The sequence below is a fragment of the Gymnoscopelus microlampas genome (genome assembly GCF_963454915.1).
Source record: "Gymnoscopelus microlampas genome assembly, chromosome: 5".
Lineage (NCBI taxonomy): Eukaryota > Metazoa > Chordata > Actinopteri > Myctophiformes > Myctophidae > Gymnoscopelus > Gymnoscopelus microlampas.
In genome coordinates this window covers 38,937,466-38,959,376 of record NC_139942.1, presented here as the reverse complement: position 1 = coordinate 38,959,376, position 21,911 = coordinate 38,937,466, and the positions used below count along the sequence as shown (strand labels likewise).

The 21,911-nt window shown below is 43.2% G+C and overlaps 2 protein-coding genes across 2 annotated transcripts in view; both read right to left on the bottom strand.

Moving 5' to 3' along the window:
- Window positions 1-652: 652 nt before the first annotated feature.
- On the bottom strand, window positions 653-12,215 carry c8b (complement component 8, beta polypeptide; the record flags this gene model as incomplete). Its single annotated transcript, XM_084056890.1, has 12 exons — window positions 653-807; window positions 1,772-1,843; window positions 3,435-3,588; window positions 4,423-4,586; window positions 5,274-5,402; window positions 5,899-6,139; window positions 6,721-6,918; window positions 7,582-7,714; window positions 7,974-8,118; window positions 9,870-10,017; window positions 11,091-11,202; window positions 12,130-12,215. The coding sequence occupies 12 exons, from the start codon at window positions 12,213-12,215 to the stop codon at window positions 653-655; spliced, it is 1,737 nt and encodes a 578-aa protein (XP_083913016.1).
- A 5,681-nt stretch (window positions 12,216-17,896) lies between these two features.
- LOC311045080 (disabled homolog 1-like) overlaps window positions 17,897-21,911 on the bottom strand; it is a gene marked incomplete at both ends in the record, with an annotated part of 44,409 nt that continues 40,394 nt past the window's right edge. The window contains 3 exons of the mRNA XM_084056889.1: window positions 17,897-17,992; window positions 18,524-18,639; window positions 21,114-21,298. Coding sequence (XP_083913015.1) covers window positions 17,897-17,992; window positions 18,524-18,639; window positions 21,114-21,298 — 397 coding nt within the window. The remainder of the gene's footprint in view (window positions 17,993-18,523; window positions 18,640-21,113; window positions 21,299-21,911) is intronic.

Sequence of the window (21,911 nt, the reverse complement as noted above, 5' to 3'; positions counted from 1 at the left end):
ACTCTTGCCGTTTGTGTAAACAGAAATCACATTTTTCTTCCTTCCTAAGATGGAAAAGATGAAAAAGAAAACCAACACGAATCGATCCGCTTCTCTCAAGGACGCAGTTTTTTTTGTCAAGGTTGACGAGCATAATGTGCATGTGCAGATTGTTAACCCATTAAAGGGATAGTTCACCCAATTTTTTTTCCTTCTTTTTCCGAACGATTAGTCACCCCATGGAGACTTGAATTCATGGATATTGTTTTGTTTTTGTCACATTCCTAAGCCAATAATTTGATGACCATGATCAGTAGGCACTAGGCAGTGGTTCCGGTAGGAGACACAAAGGAGACTCTTTGTGTCTCCTACCGGAACCACTGCCGGTCATCAAATTATTGGCTTAGGAATGAGACTTATTGGCTTAGGAATGATCTACAAGCGCTACGCGCTGCTATTTTCTGCTTTTATTGTGAAAAAAAAATCTTTGCTTCTGGGGGTCCCTGGAACTAAATATTTTGAGATTGGGGCGTCCGCGGCCAAATACATATCATTTTGGGGGTCCTTGACATGAGAAAGTTTGAGAACCACTGATATAGCAACATACGTTTTTCAGAAAACTGTTAGGATTTAGAAGACATTTCTTGAAGAATGGGCCTCAGGTCTTAATAGGTTAAAAGCATTGAGTAGATTCTTGCAGCAGTCCTCTGCATGGTGGGCCTCCGTTGCTCGGTGCCGGATTGTCACAACGCCGGCTCCTTGTCTTGGACCCCCTGCTGCAGGCCGACCACGCACCCCAGCAGCTCCAACTGCCCTGGATGGCTAGATCTGGTAAAGTGGGAAAAGGTTGTAGTCATTTCTTAACCACTTCAATCCGGAAACACATCTGTGTCACTTTAGATTTCTTTGGCTATTCAAAAATAGCAGATATACAAGCTCATACATACTTTTGTATATCTCAAGCCCCCAGAACCCAGTGGTTGCATTGAAGCGCATTGGACATGCTGGCGGCCATTCATAGGTATAGGCTACTGCAGCTTAAAACGGCTGGGGCCACTAACACTCACGAGCGAAAATGGTTTCGACCAATGGGCTCTACTCACGAGCTTGTGCAGAAGCTTGCGCACGGGGCTGCGCACCGAGGTGACGCAAAACGCGTCACCTCTGTGACGCAAAACGTGTCACAGAAGCCCCAAATAGGCCTCGCCCATCACATTTCACAACCCGGAAGAAGGGGTGATTTCGGCATAGATATAGAAACCTAGATACCTCATTGGCCTCTGCAGTTCGTTGGAGCAACTCGTATCGCGGCCGCCATTTTCGCGTCACAGCGATCACAGCGCGTTGACTACTGGCCAATCACAGTGCGTCTTTTCTAAGACTTGTCAGAATCTAGTTGTCCCGCCCCCACCTGCCTCTGATTGGCCTACCGAACGCCCCCTTCTGTGACACACGCGGAAGCTTGCCTACAGCTTGCCTACGCGAAAATGGCGGCCGAGAGATACCAATGCCTCAGAGCCGAAGGAGGCGTCTACCTTTATATGTCTATGGATTTCGGACTATGCGCTGGGTGAGCAACTCAATGCAAGTGGATCACTGTGGATGGGCGGGGATTTCCGGTGTTGAGAGCTTTTAGATGGCCTATTTTTGCACAACACCATCATGTGACAAAGTCTGGCTTAAGTATAGGAAACAATGTTCAGGCATACTTCATCTGAAGATTACATATACTGTACACGTATATATATAAAGATTATATAATCATATTTTAGGATGTTTCTTAGAGCCTAACCTTTCCGTCTCTTAGTGATCTCACAGCCCTTCCCGGAGTAGCCTGTCGGACAAATGCAGTCACACCTGGTGCCTAAGAGGGGAGGACATGATATATAATCATATCAATTATTATCAACGACTCATACCATAATCATCACAGTCTGATTCAATATGATGATAAGATCAGAAGAAACATTTCATAAGTGAATTAGTAGCAAGAAAGAAAAGAGAAATCTATATTTAATAGACAATCCAAAGGAATAAGATATTAACTACTAAATTATTCTCAAGCTGCAAATAGGCCTCAATGCATGAGCCGGTCAAATAATTTCTCTATCATGGGAAAATGTAGGTTATTGTAGCTAATGAAAATATCAAACTATGAAGAAGATGTGCAGAGCAGAGAGCAGACCTGCGCTGGTGCCACACTGACTGGCATGAAATAGCATTCGAAAAAACAGAAGTGGATCAGGGGTCAACCAACGAGTCGGCAGCTCCGAGTGGAGTCTCGCTTTGGAGTAACCTCGCTTTGACCTCCTCTATACCGAAACTCCTGGTTTATTATAAGTGCAGACTAGGGTTCCGTTTCTCAGAGGAAGCTAGCCTTGCCTCGACTTCTAGTTTCCACAATACTATGTTTTAAAGTGATGCTAAAGTTTAAACATTACTTTTTAAGCTAGCCCATTAAGACCTGAGGCCGTTTCTGCAAGTCATCTCTGTCGGGTGGAAACCTCATATGTCCAAAATTGTTACTTTTCAGGATTCAAATAAAAAAATGACAAGCTCAAATGTGGATCAGCTACTTTTGATGCTTTTGTGTCACGCTGTAGTTATTTTTTTGTAAATGAATGCCCTACTTGATCATACTACAGTGTAGTATGATCAAGTAGGGCATTCATTTACAAAAAAAAAACATGACCATAAAACATTTGATTCTGTGTCAAAAAATATTTGAAAACCGCTAAACATTTGTATTTATTAAATATAGTTTAAATATTCAAATATGTTTGACACAGAATCAAATGTTTATGGTGTTCATGTTCATGATTCACCAGGAGCCTGGCTGGCTTGGTTCCAGGCGTAAAATAATGAATATAAATATTTTCGGAAATCTCTATGGGAAAAATGTATGGGTTTTATATCTGTGGCACCACAAAATAGCCACCACTGCTACTCTTATACTATAGAGAGAATCAAATGAAGCAATGGGACCGGAACAAGAACAGGAAACAAGTTTGCCACCTTCTGGAAACCCGGGACTAATGGTCATTATTTGGGTGCCCACTCGAAACATCCTCACCGCCCACCACTGGACCCAGGCCCACAGGTTGGGAATCGCCGCCCTAAAAGAAATCCGATTCGGCACTCGGGTGGTGCAGTGGTAAAGTCGCTGCCCACCACCACGGAGGTTGTGGGTTCGAATACACCGTGGTGCATCCGGCATTGTCGAGCGTCTACACAAACGTCCCTGTGTTCGGGGGAGGGAAGCCAGGGTGGGGAGGGTGATATCGGTCATTGTACATATTCCTATGGGCTGGGGGGGGGCACCTGTCAGTGGGGAGTGTAGGGTGGGAGGATACGACAGCAGTGACAACACAGAAATGTGTGTGAGGAGGAATCAAATGGCATAACGACTAAACTAGGGAGAAAAAGGGGTAAAAAAAGAATTGGCTACCGTTTACCTTTTAGAACGGCGACTCCGTTGTTCAGACAGGGAGCGCAGCGGCAGGGGCTGGCCTCCTCCAGGTACTCCGACAGGCCTCTCTTCAGGTTCCTCTTCAGGGTGTCGGCGCTGGAGAAGTCCCTGGGGATCACCAGCTCATACAGCGGCCGAGACTGGTCGCGGAGACAGACACGTATTAGTTTGTGTGCAACTAACAGTGGTGGAAAAAAAGGGCTGAATTATTTTACTTAAGTAAAAGTATCAATACGGCAATGTAGAAATACTCTGTTACAAGTAAAAGTCCGGAATTCAAAATGTACTTGGGTAAAAGTACAAAAGTATTGGCATCAAAATGTAGGCTATTTAAAGTACCAACAGCAGGAAGTACTCATTGTGTGGAATGTCCCGTTTCAAATGTATACAAATCTTTTGAAAATAGCAGATCTACAAGCTCACAATGCGTCGCATCGCAACGCATTGTGAGCTTGTAGACCGTCTATTTTCAAATGCCTGAAATGTATATAGGGCTGAAGTGGTTAAGTGGTTAATAATCAAAATCTACAAAGTAACTAGTAACTCAAGTTTTCAAATAATTGTAGTGGAGTAAAAGTACAATATCTGGATCTGAGATGTACTGGAGTAGAAGTAAAAGTATTGTAAATTGGAAATACTCAAGTAAAGTACAAATACCTCAAAATTGTACTTAAGTACAGTACTTAAGTAAATGTACTTAGTTACTTTCCACCACTGACAACCAAGGCCCAACTATGAATCGAACATGGATTTGGTTGCTTTTCTATACGAGTGATTGGTCTTGTCTGTCAAACCGGATCAGCTCGGAGAGTAAAAGACATCTACTCTGTTAACAGTAGCACACAATCACACAGTTAAGTGCACAGACAGACAGACGGACAGACGGACAGACGGACAGACGGACAGACAGACAGACAGACAGACAGACGGACAGACAGACAGACGGACGGACGGACGGACGGACAGGTCCTCACCGTTCTGCGAATGAAAGCCGGGTTAAAGCGGACGCCTTCGCCCCACAGTGTCATCAGCGGTGGGGTGGGGAGATTCTTGGAGACCAGTCCGGCGATGGACTCGCTGCTGCCCCCCTTCACGGTGGCAATGAAATCCTCCACCATGCTGCCATGCACTGTATCCTCTGAGGGAGGGAGAGAGAGAGAGAGATAGAGAGAGACAAAGAGAGACACAGATATGAAAAGAAGCAGTTTGCAATTAGAGCAGGGGTCTTCAACAGGGGGTCCGGGACCCCTAGGGGGTCCTCAGAGTTACTACAGGGGGGGGCCGCCAAATCTTTGTGTGATATGATTTTTTTTTTTTTTTACATTAACCACTGGAAACCTAGCATCCCTTCTCCCTTCTGAGGAGAACTTTAGCCAAAAATAGCATGTTTGGCAAAGACGTATAGGAGTAGAGGGGAAAAAAGAGCAGACCAAGTAAAAAAAAGAAAAAAAAAGGTTAATCTGAAACACAATTTTATACAATATAGAGGGGGTCCCTGCTTCATCTCTCTCTTAGCTAGGGGGTCCTTGGCCTGAAAACGTTGAAGACCCCTGAATTAGAGAATTAATTTGCAACGAAAAGACAGAGTAACAAAATTCTCTTTTTCAACGTTCTTCTTTATCAGGGTGTTCATAATTTACGGAAAAGAGAAAAAAAAACAGTTAGAATATGGTTTCTGCCCGACAACAGCGATATGCTATTCTGTTGGATGTTGGTAACCTGACGCTACCAGATCCAAACAGCTTGCTCCACACATTGTTTGAGGAACCTGGTTACTCAATACCGCCACCTCTGGCAGGGTCAGGTTAGGATGTTGGATTCTCACCTCCCATCTCGTTGAGCAGTTTTACACAGCCTCCAACGTCCACTCCCACCGACACGTACACGCCTTTTATGTTGGCTCCGACCTTAACGCCTGCCTGAATGCATCTGTTGTAGTCCTCCAATGAGTAATCTATAGAGAAAGAGATGAACACTTACAACCACGTATACTACACTGTAGAATAATAATAACAATAATAATAATAAACTTTATTTGTATAGCACCTTTCATGACATGAAATGCAGCGCAAAGTGCTTTACAGAGCAAGAATACAGTTACAGTTACAACCAATTTAACAATGAAGCAAACAAAGATAAAATAAAATAAAGTAAAAGCAAAAGCATAAAACAACATTAAAATAGGCAATACAGGACCTGTGACTGACACACACCTGTGACTGACACACACCCGTGACTGACACACACACCCGTGACTGACACACACACCCGTGACTGACACACACCCGTGACTGACACACACCTGCGACCGACACACACAAAGATTTGGTTCTCAGTGTGGTGTCCACAGACAGACCCCCAGGGGTCCTCCAGATCTTCTCTTCTGGGCCAAATACATATCAATTTGGCGGTCCTTGACACACACACAAAAAAAAGCTTGGCGTGGTCACCTGTTTTCTCCAGCTTCTCTTTGTCCAGCACGATGGTGAACTCGTAGGTGCCGCCGAGAGCGGCCTCGGTGACGTAGTGCGTGCCGTAGTCCCTGTAGATCTGCCGGTACGCCCCGTACAGGTAGTGGGACGGCAGGGCGCGCAGCCGCTGGAGGAACTCCGGGTGCAGCACCAGGTCCTCTGACTTCAGAACATACTGGGCCAACTCCAGCTCTGCTCTGGCCCACACAAAGCTGTTGGTCTTTTAATGGATTATAGGATTAAAACGATGGACCTTTGAGTTTCTATGAAAGCCATTGTGCTTTCTTGGGCTTAGTTGACCTTGTATTTGACGTGGGCCACCTATAGGTTGCAAATGAACTCTGCAGCCGCACTGAGGCCACTGCTGGAAAGCATCCCGGCCCAAACATTAGCCTAACTAATAATTGCGCCGCGCGACCGGGAAATGACCGTAATAATCCTAAAACAGGAGCAAAAATATTTTTGGGTGGCCCAGCGGCCCACCGGGCTTATGCCCGGTATGCCAAATGGCCAGGTAAATGGCCAGTCCACCCATGAATGTATATAGGGTTGAAGTGTTTTGTAATAATAATCAGAATCTACAAAGTAACTATAAGTAAAGTTTTCAAATAATTGTAGTGGAGTAAAAGTACAATACTTGCCTCTGAGATGTAGTGGAGTAGAAGTAAAAGTACTGAAAACTGGAAATACTCTAGTACAGTACTTGAGTAAATGTACTCAGTTACTTCACACCACTGGCTGTGAAGAGAGTGAAGCTTGCAAAAACTAAAACTAAACTAAACAAAAAAACAGAAGTCTCACCTTTGAAGAGGCACGCCTGGTCTTCTTGACTGACGTTGTTTCTTTGTTGTCGTTGTAACTCAAGCCTAATTCAGCTATGCCAGGGACGGCAAAGCCAAAAGAGAAGGAGAATGTCCTGGTGTGTTTCTTACTGCTGTAGTCCAGGTAATCAGAGGAAGAGTTGAAAAACTGCTGTGTGAAATCATACGAGCCTCTGGTCTGTGGAAGAGTGGGATACAGGCAGAGGTGGGAAACGTACTAAACATTTTTTACTTTGGTAAAAGTATCAATACTGCAATGTAGAAACACTCTGTCACAAGTAAAAAGTATTCAAAGTTTACTTGAGTAAAAGTACAAAAGTAGTGGCATCAAAATGCACCGAAAGTGCCAAAAGTAAAAGTAGTCATTAAGCAGAATGTCCCGTTTCACAATGATTGTTATCATATGTCTAAAATGTATCAAAATCTTTTGAAAATAGCAGATCTACAAGGACACAACACGTCACATCACATCGCGACGTGTTGTGAGCTTTTTTGTGAGCGGCTATTTTCAAATAGCCAAAGTTTAAGCAGGGCTGAAGTGGTTAATGTATATTTTGGTAATAATAATCCAAATCTACAAAGTAACTCGTAACTAAAGTTTTCAAATAATTTTAGTGGAGTAAAAAAGTACAATATTTGCCTCCGAGATGCAGTGGAGTAGAAGTAAAATACTCCAGTGAAGTAAAAAATACCTAAAAATTGTACTTAAATACAGTACTTGAGTAAATGTACTTAAGTTACTTTACACTACTGGACACAAGTGGGATGACTTATTTGCATAAAAAACAAAAACAATACTCGTCCTGTGAAACAGTCAAATCCTACGGTCAGCCATTGTCACCTGCATGGTGTACTCTTGCAAGTTGTAAGGCTTCCTGAATCTGGCACCCTGGATGTGGTGAGGCAAGCAGCTGCCACCGTAGTATCTGTTGTCCAGCACTACGCCCTCCAAGTGACCGTTCAAGACGTTGATTCTACGTTGAGAGTTTTAGAATGCCCAAAATAGGGACCCCAGATCAAAAGTTGTTAAGTCAGTATATGTGGGGTTTATAAATATTTAAGCAATGAAAAGTACAAGCTCTTATTAAATACGCTTGACTAAATAATAACATTGGATCCACCAGAACCAATGTTTACTTTTTTTTTGTATTTCAAAAGTAAAAGATTTGCACATACAAGGTAGGTTTCCACCAGACAGACATCATCTGCTTTTCAATGTAAAAAGTGACTCACCCTTTGGCGAGGTTCTCGATGCCCCAGTACTCCTCGGCCTCCTGCCTGCAGGCTTTGTGAATGGGACCAGCGCACCCCTTCTCGTCCGACATGTCCCCGCATTCATCTTCCCCGTTACACCGCAGGTGTCTGGGAATACAGCGGCCTGCAACCAGACGTGGGTGACAGGGAGGCGGGGGAAGGGAGTAAAAATTATGGTTCTTAAATTGTTCTTTAAAAGGCTACATGGTTCCACAAAGAGCCATCACCTACTAAAGATCCATTTTATTTAGTGAATGGTTCTTCATGTTCCTCATAAGGTTCCAGAGAACCAAAGTTTTGAGGAAGGTGCATGGTTCTTTGAGGCAGCTAGCATCCCAATTTTGGGCATGTCTTAAAAGGCGAACATTTTCGACGAAGGGATTTGGTGTAGAGGGAAGAAAGGACTGGACCAAATATCGACACCTGGGGGACACCGGTCGATTAAGTGGTTTAAGTAGTTTAAGTGGTTACGGGTTCTTTACAGAACCATTAAAATGAATGGTTCTTTAAAGAACATCGTTCTGAAAGGTTCTTTCTTGTGATTTTGTAGATCTGCTATTTTTGAAAGATTTTGACACATTTTGAACATGTGAAATGAGCCATTCATAATGCGAGGCCAATACTTTTGTACTTTTACTCAAGTAACATTTCAATACAGGACTTTTATCTGTAACAGAGTATTTCTACATTGTGGTATTGCTACTTTTACTTAAGTAAAAGTGTAATTTTTCCACCACGGTTCCCTCGCTACAGCCACCCCATGCTTATTAATTGAGCCGTTCATTTAATAAATGCGACAGCAGGAATCCATTCTAGAGGGAAACAAGTTCATTATTCTATAAATACAAAACAGTCTGTAAAATTGCTTTCAATTTTGGACTCAAGTACCATAATTAGATTTTATGCTGTAAACCGTTGTGCTCAGAGCAGATGTTGCAGGGTTTTTTTTTCAGAGGATGGAAATATCAGTTTGGGGAGAAGCACTTGGGTTGCAAAAGTGTGTTTATGTGAGAGATCTTCAAAGTATTAACTCAGTACTTCATCTCTCTTGGCTAGGGGCGGCCCCTGTAGCTGACTGCTAAATGTTTTGTGTTCAGCCCATGGGAGACACATCTTGATGATACAAGAGTGCTTCCCACAAATCTCAATGCTAAAATGTTTGTTCTCCCTCAAGCCAACAAGCTAACAGACATGCATTCAGCATTATGATGATAAAGTGTTGCTGTTGTTTTTTTTTTTGCAGAACTTGCAGTGTGGACTACTGGGAGGAGGGCAGGTTATGCAGGGAACAAAGGTAAAACCTCTATTCTTCTGTGATGGTGGAAGAAGTAGCCTACTCACATTTTGTACTTACTGTAAGTAAAAGTATCATCAATACCCTATAGCAGAAATAGCCTGCTACAAGTTCGGTATTCAAAATGTACTTAAAGTACCAAAAGAAAAAAAGTACTCATTATGCAGAATGTCCCCTTTCACAAGTTATCATTTTGTCTAAAATGTATCAAAATCTTTTGAAAATAGCTGATCTACAAGCTCACAATGCATTGCATTGACGCATTGTGAGCTTGTAGATCGGCTATTTTCAAATAGCCAAAGGTTTAGGTTCATGTATATTATTTGATAATAATCAAAATCAGCAAAGTAATTGGTAACTAAAGTGTTCAAATAATTAATGAGGAGGAAAAGTACAATATTTGCCTCTGAGATGTAGTTGAGTAGAAGTAAAAGTACAGAAAATTGGAAATACTCCAGTAAAGTAAAAAAGACCTCAAAATTGTACTTAAGTACAGTACTTGACTAAATGTACTTAGTTACTTTACACCACTGGCTATTTCCGGTATACATAAAAGTATACAGTAAATCATCAGGCTGTACCTGTGGTGGTGCATAGGAAGCCCTCACACAGCGGAACATTGTTACAGACGTAGTTGGCTGGAACGGTGCAGGCCTCTTCTTCACTGCCATAGAAGTTGCACGTCTCCCCTCCGAACTGAGACGGCTTGATCAGTTTAGCGTGGCGATACTATGTGGGAATGGAGTCGTTGGGGTGGGGGGGTGGAACGAGAAACATCGAGGGACAAGGATCAGACAGGCAGACAGATTGGCGGACATAGGTTAACCGCTCCCCCGGCGCACGTTTCACTTTTTCCGCGGGATTCTGGGGTGTGAAGTACACAGTTCAGGAAATTACAACGAGCAAAATGACATTAGCGGGGCGTCCTGACGTTGTCACGTCGAGGGTAGTTTGATCTCGCCGGGTCCAAACTGGATTAGACGGCGGCAATGTGCGTTTGGTCGGTACATCAGCAGAAAGTGGTGCCAACAGCAAGTGGCTTTATCAGCCTCATTGAAATGCAGCACTGGTACCGCTATGGGCCACGGGGGCCAAATACATGAATGGCAGACTATACAGTCACTGAAGAAGTGTCCCTTTTTTATGCGCTTGCTGCTGCACCAGCACAACTGCTGCTGCATTGTTTGCCTTGAATTAGTACTCAGTTGACCAGTTAACAAGTTGACATCAGTCCCTCGTTACACATGCATACCAATTTGAGGCTTGCATTACCTTTTGGGGTTGTTGTTTTTAAAGCTTGGCAACAAGCTGTCAATAAACAGACCCTGCAACTAGTCGTCACTTTGTGAATTTCTCCCTTTTCCCCATTCAATGGGGAATCTCACTTCCAGCTGAATCAGTGCGACTTGTGATATATAACCATATGCAATTATAAACTACTACATTTCACAAGACATTGTACTTGTAGATAATAGAAATCAATTGGCTGAAAATGCTTTAACAAGTCTTAACTTTATATTTAAGTCGCACTGTTTCAGCTGGAAGTGAAATTCACCATTCTAGTGAATGAGGCAGCCTAGAGGGCGGGGCCAAAGAGTACACCTTCCGTATGTCACTGATCACATGACCCCAACAATCGATTCTCCAGTTCAAGGCAACATAGAAGGGGGGGTGCTTTTTTCTTAGTTCCACACAACAGCTCTAAGGTATATTATGACATGGTTCAATGTTGAAAATGAGTGGCATTCCCCTTTAATGGGTCAAGGGTTAAGGGTCTTCCAGTGACGCATGGCCCCACTCACCCTCTTCTTCTGACAGATGTCACAGCGTGACCACGGGCTCCAGTCTGACAGGACACAGTCCACTGGCTGAACGGTGACACCGCTGGCTGGGACTATGGCCACATGACTGAAACTTTTAGACCAAAGAAAAAACATGTTATTTACATGTATTTATGCATTCATTTATTTTACAGAGTTTTAACTCATTTGTGTAACCTACTGTACAGATTTCTCAAAAGTATACCAAACATTTTACTGTTTAAGTGTAAGTTACAGTATAGTTTTGTTTTTGTTAATAATGCATTGCTAATAAATAATAAATTATCCATAGAGTATAAGGAGCAGTATAAACTTAAAAAAGCATCCAAAATCAAATAAAGTGAGAATCCACATCTAACACTTGCTTTTGCTTAACTGAAGTTTAATTTTGAGCTTGTAGATAAATAGGCTATTTTGGGCACGCGATACATCAAACTTCACTGTACTTCACTGTACTAAACCAGGGGTCTTCAACAAGGGGTCCGGGACCCCTAGGGGATTCCTCAGAGTTACTACAGGGGGGGCCACCAAATCTTTGTGTGATACAAACTTTTTATTTTACATTAACCACTTGAACCACCCTAGCATCCCTATTCTGAGGGAAACATTAGCCAAAAATAGCTGATCTACAAGTTCACAACGCCTCGCGCTGCGAGGCGTTGTGAGCTTGTAGATCAGCTATTTTCAGCAAAGAGGTTTGGGGGTAGGGGGGGAAAAGAGCAGACTAAGTACAAGTGTTTCAAGTATTGAGGGTTTAAGTGGTTAACTGCCTGAAAATACACATAAATCCAACACAACACTACACATTGACAGTACTGTCAAACAAGCTAGCTATATATAACATCTATTAAAAAGTTGAATACATGTTATATGTTATATATATGTTACACAATGTTATACAATATAAAGTGGAGGGGGGGGGGGTCCCTGTTTCATCTCTCTCTCAGCTAAGGGGTCCTTTGGCCTGAAAGACATTGAAGACCCCTGCATTCTAAACACAAAACAAGTGGTGCATTCCTACCTTAGCAGTGTCAAGCTGAGAGCGAAGTGGAGGAGGCAGAGAGGAGACACATTGATCGTGCACCCCGGGCTTCCTACAGAGAGCATGGCGCTGTGTTATGTCTGACAGTGAATGAGCACACACAGCAGTGTACTCACTGCTCAGCTGTGTGTGTAAACAACGGCTAATAATCAATACCGTCCAGGCCAGGGCATGGAGAGGACCCTCTGCTGCTTTTCAGCAGTGGTGTAAAGTAACTATAGTAAAATAACTGTTGTACACTTTTGAGGATTTTTTTCTTTACTGGAGTACTTCCTATTTTCAATAATTGTACTTCTACTCCGATACATCTCAAAGGCAAATATTGTACTTTTGCTCCACTATAATAATTTCAGAACTTTAGTTAATACCACTTCAGACCTATTATGTACTTTGGCAAATTGAAAATATCCGATCTACAAGCGCACAACACGTTGCTTTGCGACGATTTGTGAGCTTGTAGATCTGCAGTAGCCCAGGCTGAGAGAGACCCAGAGCCGAAGAGCTGAAGACCAAACACTTGTTCATATTATAAATTATAAACTGATGTGTGTTAAATTGTTAACTTCAACCTCTGTGTTGACTCACCTGCTGTGCCTGCTGTCTGGAGACAGACCTGGGATGGACCTCACTCCCCAAATAAACAGACAAACAAATAAATAAAATGAAATTATTATAATAATTATTATTATTATTATTTGAGAAATCCATACTTTATGGTGAACAGCTGGCTCTTCAGTAGCTTCTGCTTATAATGTCCTCCTGATAGATCTTAAACGTAATTGATGCATGTGATTGAGTCACCTAAATCTTGTTTCTCATGAATAAACGGTAAAGTTTTTTCAGAAACACGTTTTATGTATTGCAATTCAGGGGAACGAATCATCCTAAGCTTTTGATATTGCTGGGAAACACAGAGCAAACATCACAGCGTTGCCGAATGCTTTGCAAACAGAAGATTCCCGTAACAGGCTCGTTGAGTAAAAACAAATGTTTGTAAGTTTCAATGACCTCTGGTGACTTTGGATATTACAGAATCAAACAACAGTACCATTAGACACCAGATCCATGCAGTGAAGACCTGCAAAATAATAAGTCTGCTGTTAAAATGTATGAATCCCAGTAGTTAAAGGGCCAGCACACCAGGAATGATCATTATAAAGATAACTACTGAGCATCCAAACTGATGAACGATAATGTTCTCAAATTCCCAACAACTAAAGGGGACTATTATTATTCTGTAAACAGCCTTGGAAATACCAGTGGTGGAAAGTAACTGAGTACATGTACTCAAGTACAATTTTGAGAATGTTTGTACTTCACTGGAGTATTTCCGATTTCCAAAAATTGTAGACTTACTTACTTACTTCTACTTTTCAATGGCCGAAATGTAGGGCTGAAGTGGTTAATGTGTGTTTTGTGACAATAATCAAAATCTGCAAAGAAACAAACAACTGATGTTTTCAAATAATTGTAGTGGAGTAAAAGTATAATATTTGCCTCTGAGATGTAGTGGAGTAGAAGTAAAAAATACTACTGAAAATTGGAAATACTCCAGTAAAATAAAAATACCTCAAAATTGTACTTAAGTACAGTAATTGAGTACCGTAAATGTTACTTTGCACCACTGATAGTTATCGTTATAGTTATCGTTATATAGTTATATAGTTACACCGTTCTCGGTGTGGATGGCCCTTAACTCTGAGATTCCAGTTCTCCAGGCATGTCTTACAGCAGTATATGGAGTAAGAAAACACTGTTGAAACATTCTTCTTCCAGATAGAGCCAGCTGGAGCCTCTGGTAGATCTCTGGTATCCATGTGAATGGAGTGTCCTCCTCTGTTGGTTAAATCTGTGAACATCTGCTGGTGGGCGTGAGGATATTGCAAGTGGGCTTCCAAATAATTGGCAAAATGTATTGATAATATGACATTAATATAAAAACATAATGTAGGGGAAGAATATTAATGTGTTTTTTCATTATGAAACCAATAGATAACAACTTACATAATACGGTAGTTCCACTGATCCAAGCCAGAGCACAAATAACTTTTTCATATCAAGGACCTCCCAACATTACATGTATTTGGCCGCGGACCCCCACCTCAAAATATTTTTTCACCCAGTGCCTAAGCTTGTAATCCTGGGCGCTACTCTCCCTCTGCCAGCCTGGGGAGAGCCCCGAAATGAGCTCATGCTTCCTTCAATGCATGAGGAGTGAGCAGGCCGCTTCTTATCACCTGACCGGGGGGAGTTTCCCCAGTAGGACGTAGCGCATGGAAGGAACACGTTATTCCAACCAGTTCCTTTCCCCTCCATCAGGCGCCCCGGCTGACCAGGGGGAGGCAGTATAGAGACCAGGATTACTGCATGTTTTTTTGTGAGGGTACCTACCCTAGGGGACACGGGGAGAACATGCTAACTCCACACAGAAAGGCCCTTTCGCCAACCCCACCTAGGGTATGGGCACTGATGACGCGGAGGAGAGAACACACCCCCAGCGCCCACAGCGTCCCCGGCGGGAATTGAACCCAGGACCTTCTAGCTGTGAGGCGACAGCATAACCAGTTCCTTTCCCCTCCATCAGGCGGCCCTCAAGGTCAGATGAGTTTGAAAAGGCAGAGGGTTAGGAAATGGATGACAGTGTTGACATATTGTCATCATAATGTACGATGAATCAATGAACGTGTGAAGAGGAAGAAGTGGGATTCACATGTTTTTTTTTATTCGTGACTGAACAGTGGGATGAGTACAGTGAACGGGGGAGGGGAATATACGTACAAAAAAAGTCCCTTTTCTGTTTTTCATGGCAATCCTTGATTCCATAAATAAAATTTACAAAATATTACGGACTATTTTTGCGTTCTTCTTACAACAAGCAAGGGTTACAGTTATCATCTCCGTCGTAGGTCTAGAAGTAAATAGTGATATCTCTATTATTTCATCATATAAAGTTGTCGCCACTTTTTGGCCATTTTCTTCTTTTTTTTTTGTCTCAGTGGAGCGGGCCTAAAAATATGCCCCAACGCTTTGCTGCGACAGCGGCCTGTTCATTGTTTACATCGACCGGACGAGAGGAACAGTGACTTCGACAACAACAACAAAAAAATGACAGAGAAAATAAAAGAGGGGAAAAAAAAATAAACCTGTACAACTGATAAGGCATAGAGATGCAATATAAGAGTCTCTGGGCGTATTATACTGTATCTAGATGTTGAGTCTTATCAGATCAGTAGGGGCTCATTTAATTTGGTTCACCCGGATTAGGTGAGCAGCAGGTCCGCATGGAATTTAGAAAGCAAACCGTGAAGGAAGGGACCACCATTTTGTCAATCTACAACAGGAGTCTTCAACGTTTTTTTCAGGCCAATGACCCCTTAGCTGAGAGAAGAGATGAAGCAGGGACCCCCCCACAACATATTGGATTCATGTTAAATCTGAATTTTCAGACAATTTAACCACTTAAACCCTCAATACGTTTTAAACTCGACCTTTGTACTGTACTTGATCTGCTCTTTTCTCCCTGTACACCAAACCTCTTCGCCGAAATTAGCCGATCTACAAGCTCACAATGTGTCGCAGACGTGTTGTGAGCTTGTAGAGCTGCTATTTTCGGCTAATGTCCTTGTCACCCCCCCCCCCCCCCTGCAGTATCTCTGAGGACCTCCTAGGGGTCCCGGACCCCCCGTTGAAGACCCCTGATCTACAATATCTAAAAACAAGGATGTGTAGGAAACCATTCTACTGTGTTTTTTAGTCATGTAAATGTGTCCCTTTAATGATTATTTCTCTCTTTCGTCTGTCAAGTTCAAAACGAGTTAAGACGGATACAGCAGGCATTGCTTGGAATGATTATGTAACACAGATTCACAGCTCTTTATGTCACAGGCCAACCAGAAACGCACTCTAGAAACAAAGAGGTTGGCGTTGTTTCTGTTTTGTTTTTGAAAGTAAAACAACAATAAATTGGCAACAAAAAGCAAAGCAAACATCCAGATGTTCAAAACAGAGGTGCTGGTAGGGCATTGCTTGAGAACCACAGGTACTGCAGATGTTGGCGTCCAAGAGGCAGAGAGCTATCTTATGGCACCGAGGCTCAGGTGAGGGGAATGCGGAGATATCTTATTTACAAAATATATGTTTGGCAAAAGTGATTTCAATATTGATGCCTCAGCGAACCGCTTCGATGTCTCTTAACGTCTCAGAGACGTCAACTAAAGAGTTTGCAGCTTACAAAATAAGAGGGATGTGGGGGTGTGTGGACGGGGGGGGGGGGGGGGGGGGGGTCTATTTAGATGTCTTCCGAGTTCAAAGGGACGCAGTAGAGGACAGGGTTCTGTCCCCCTCACAGTTGAGTCCGCTGGATCCACAAACAAAGTCTGTTCATGCAAATGTGAGCAAATCTAGAACAATTTTGGCAAATCCATCCGCTCTGCAGCAGTCAGCTGCATGGTGGCCATCAGCAAAGTGAAGCTTAACGACACACATGTGCGGACACACGCACACGTGCAAACACACACGCGAACACATACGCACGCACACTCACACACACACACACACACACACACACACGCGCGCGCGTGCGCGCGCACAACGGCTTTCCTCCTGAAAGTCTCAGAAAAATAATTTGGATCCTCCATGTCACTATGGCCATGAAAAGTCTCATCACGCATACAGTACATGGTCACATATCTAATGACAGAGGTCGGAGGTCATGACCTCCTGTTCTTCTGTGTTGTTAGGGTCAAAAAGCAACAAACAAAAAAAGGTCACTTCCTGGTTGAAGGTCCCCCAACTGGAGAACACGGCCAAAGTCTGTGGTCTCTGCAGGAGAGACAGTTTACGATAGAACTGAACTGCCCAATGTTTCCTTAATGACAATACAGAACATGTCTGTGTGATCCAGCTGTGAGAGATGCGCTCGTCCATTATAGTCACTCATCCCTTTCCAGTAAAGCGCTTGCTGTCCTCCTCTCTTCTCCTCCCGATGAGCCTTGTATCTAGGCCACGAGGCGTTCCATCCCCTGGAAAAGACAGCAGCATGCATTGGCTTCAATCCTGGGTCTACATCAGTGCAGTTATGAACACTGGCCACCGGGTGGCAACGTTGTGCCTTCTTTACTGTGAATGCGGTGCTACTCTTGATTGGATGACGCAAGGGGGCACAACGGCAGAAAAGCCTTAAACTTAAGCCAAGGCTCTTCCAACTGGCAGCGAACCACCGAGCCGCAAGGGCAAAGGAGACACAGTGACAAATGACACATGATAAATAAGCATACAGCCAGGGAAATGGAATAAGAAAACATATATATCACCCGGGAAACAACGTGGAATGATGAAGCAAAGCTGAGGAGTGCCAACGTACATACACAACCATGAGATAATAAGATGACAGAGAGGAACAGAGGGAGGGAGCGACAGGGAGCAGAGAAGAGAGAGAGAAGAGGAGAAGAAAAGACGGAGAAGGAAGACGACAAGAGGAGAGAAGAAGAGGCGGGAACACAGACTCGGCAGCTATAACTATTGATTTTTTTCATAGCGATTATTCAATCAAATTACTTTTTCGATTAATCGAATAATCAAGAAGCGTGTAGTCTTTAATATTTGTTATATTTTTTATATTATATCAACGAAATTAGCCACAGCTTTATGTCATACTTTGTCGGTTGTCGCACAATGGGGGCAGGTGTCATACAAAAAATAGTCAGTTTGATTAACGGTTGCACCCCTACCCAGAATGCACTGCTCTCTAGCTGTCTTCTTGTGGACAGGTGTGGTCTTCATGAGGAGGATCAGGTGGAACTTCACAGGGCTGTGGGGACACAGTCCTGGGGACAGCAGGCTCCTGACAAAGACCGGGACACACGTTCACATTTTGTACCATAATCATGAATCATTCTTACCCACTGGAGCACTTCACCCATTTTCAACATCATCTTCATATAATTACTCAATTATATGAAGGGGCCCCTGGCCCCCTGCACTGGGACTAATGCTCAGTACAAGATGGCCACTCACTCTGTGTCTCATTGGTGGGATGTGGACAATTCAGAAACCTGCCTGCCAATGACGTCATGGATGTGGATTCTCTTCTTGGAAAGTTAGCACGCTGAAATAGAAGCCACTGAAGCCATCAATAAAAAAAATAGGGGGAAACAATTAAATGGCCAAACCTGCCTACTGATGATGACACTGGTAGGCGGGTATCTGAACTGTCCACAGCCCTCTGCTGAGACACAGAGCCAGTATACTGAAATGTTGCCATCTCTTATAATGAGCTTTAGTGAGGACCAATTATATCAAGATAGCTTGAACATGGGTGAAGAGCTCCTTTCAGTTAACCATCATCAATCATGGCTTGATGAAGGGAACTCACCGATTGGTCGTCCTTGGCGGTGTTGGGCGTGGCCTCTGGGTCTACAGGGGACAGGTCTGTGGGGGGGTCGGGGGGGCAGTCTGACGAGGAGCTCTGCTGTGGAGCTGGTGTTGATGCTGCACGGCAACAACAGTCAACAATATACGTGATTATCATTCTGAATTCAGCAAACTGATCCAACCTGTGGGTCCCCAGATGACAGCTAAGTGACAATTTAAGGACTTTTAAGACCTTTTTTAATATAAAAAAAAATAAGAAAGAAAAGAAAAGAAATGGAATGAAAAAAGACCATTACTACATCAAAAGTAATCAACACAATATACATAAAAACTGGTCAGACATTGGCTAAATTGTCAAATAACATAGGAAAGAGGCAATCTACAAGCTCACAATGCCTCGCCTCGCATTGCGAGATGTTGTGAGCTTGCAGTTATTTTCACAATATTTCCTGAAAAACTTTTGAAATAATATATATATATATATATATATATATTTCTTTTTGGTTGGAAACGAAACTCGCGACCCATAAAAATTGGTCCGGCGCGACCAAAACATGGGTCCCGACCCACTGAAACAGAGCTCTAGTCTAGGAGGGCCTGCTTGGCTAAAAATCCAGACTAAATAATAAAAGGTCACCGAGGGAATTGATCATTGATTGTTTACCACCAGGACCTGGCCTGCATGGCTGCAGTGACCTGTCCCAAGAGCTACAGCTCCATTTCCCTCCATTATGAGGGTTCTTTACAGCGTTGGACTAGCTGGGAGGAATGGGACGGAAATTCATGCCTGTGCTTTTGATATACCCCCTCTCAGTGGTGGAAAAAGTACTCACATTTCTTACTTAAGTAAAAGTATTAATACTGAAAAATGTCTTCTAAATCCTAACAGTTTTCTGAAAAACCTATGTTGCTATTTAGCTAAAATCTAAAATGACACAGATGCTTTCCCGGATTGAATGGGTTAACCCTGGAGTACCTATTTTGGGCAAATTAGACAAAATCCAAAAATAGACTAGAAAATGTGCTCCTCGGAGCACAGGTCTCCGCCAGTACTGTTCCTGATTAATCCTGTCTTACCTCACTTCAAAAGATATAAATGATCTTTTGAAGTGACACACCTATTTATAGAACTCTATTTCATCATGCGTCTCGCTAGCCAATCAAAGCACACCCTTTCAACATATTGTCACGTGTCACGTGAAGCTTGACCAATGTTAGCTTGGTGGACACACGGAAGGACGAGAACGAAAACATAGTCTCCTGGTGGAGACAATGATTGAGTTTGTAGATCTTCAATTATATTTTTAGCGGCGCTAGCCGCTCTATACCTTTAGGTATAGAGCGGATATTAGCCCTCTATACCTGGCTTTTGCGTCAACGTTCTGATTGGTCAGGCTCGCCAAGGTTCTGATTGGTCAGGTCCGTCAACGTTCTGATTGGTCAGGTCCGTCAACGTTCTGATTGGTCACTATTCATGACATCACTATGTTACTATTCATGACATCACTATGATGTCATGAATATAGAATTAGATGTCTATATAAACAATGACTAAATAAACAATGAGTAATATCTAGAAATATTTAATAATTTCATTTTATTATTCATTTGGCTAAAGTCTCCTTCTAGGTAAGTTATTTAAAGTTAGATCCTCAATTTAACTTTATCTTGGGAATCTTGGGATCTGTCCAAGATTCTTCCCAATATGACGAATAGAAAGAGAAAGATACAAGAACGTAATGTTATACGTTACAATCTTTGAATGATGAACAGACGAAAGTCTGAGTTCGGGGATCCAGTCATCCGTTATGCGAGAATGGTTTGACAAAGGAGATCTAGTGTCCAAGAGTCCTTTCATTCGGCAGCCGAAAAACGCAGTCATTGACCCAAAAATGAGCTCAAAGAGTGACGTTATCCCCGAGGATACAAACAATGTCATTGACCCTATGACTTCAAAGGATATCACAGAAATAATGATGTCCTATAAGTTCAAATTGAATGAACGTGATGTTCAAATACAGTTGCTCACCAAGGAACTCAGTTTTTGCCACTTACCTTGGAATGCATTTGGTGATTCGCTTCCAATGGCACTATTTAGTGCCACTGGAAGCTTCCAATGGCACTATTTAGTGCCACTGGAAGCCTTGAAATAAATTTACAGAGATTTAATATTGTTTCTCTAGTAGAAACACATATCTATGACAAAATATATCAAAGGCGCCGCTACCTTCACACAGGTGTGATTTTTTTAAATAGCTATAGCGCTAGCCGCTGGATCCTGCTCTATACCTGACTTTGTCCGTGTTCACCGTCAACGTTCTGATTGATCAGACCCGTCAACGTTCTGATTGGTCAGACCCGTCAACGTTCTGATTGGTCAGACCCGTCAACGTTCTGATTGGTCAGACCCGTCAACAAAGTGATTGGTCAAGCTTCACGTGACACATGGCTATAAACACATTATTAACACATATCGATGACAAAATGTATCAAAGGCGCCGCTACCTTCACATTTTTGATTTTTAAATGTATTTATTTTTACCCAAAAATAGGGATGCCAAAGTAAAAGTGACTAAATAGTGAACATTTACGTGAGTCGGACGATGGCGACGTGGACGTGCCAGGGCTCAGGGTCATTCTGGAGAGGTCCAGGTCACTACAGCTGCCTTCCTCCTCCTGGGTGACGGTGGCTGACGGCTGCAGCAGCTGAGTGCAGGCCAGCGTGTCGGGGATGCTCATCATGCACGGCGTCCCGGGCAGCGTGTCGGGGGGGATACTCATCATGCACGGTGTCCCGGTCAGCGTGTCGGGGGGGATGCCCACCATGCACGGCGTCCCGGTCAGCGTGTCGGGGGGGATGCCCACCATGCACGGCGTCCCAGCCAGCGTGTCGGGGATGCCCACCATGCACGGTGTCCCGCACCTGCTCACTCCCGCCGACGCCAGGCCGCACGCCATTCCTCCTGCAGCGGTGGGGAAGAATACCGATCATTTTTTTGGTGTTTGTTTTGCGTTAAAGGGATAGTTCACCCAAAACATATTTTTCTATCGATTAGTCACTCCATGGAGACTTGAATTCATGGATATTTTGTCGTTTTTGTCGCATTCCTAAGCCAAGAATGTGATGACCAGCGGTTCCGGTAGGCAGCGGTTCCAGCAGGAGACACAAAGGAGACTCTTTGTGTCTCCTACCGGAACCGCTGCCGGTCATCAAATTATTGGCTGTGCCAGTCGCGTAGATCTACGCGAACCTATTTAAAGCCGCCACGTGCCAGTCGCGTAGATCTACGCCAACTGGTGCTTTTTCCTTTTTTTCAAAAAAAAAGTTCACATTACACTTTTTTCAATTTTCGATACGGCACATTTCATTGTAACACCACATTGTAACA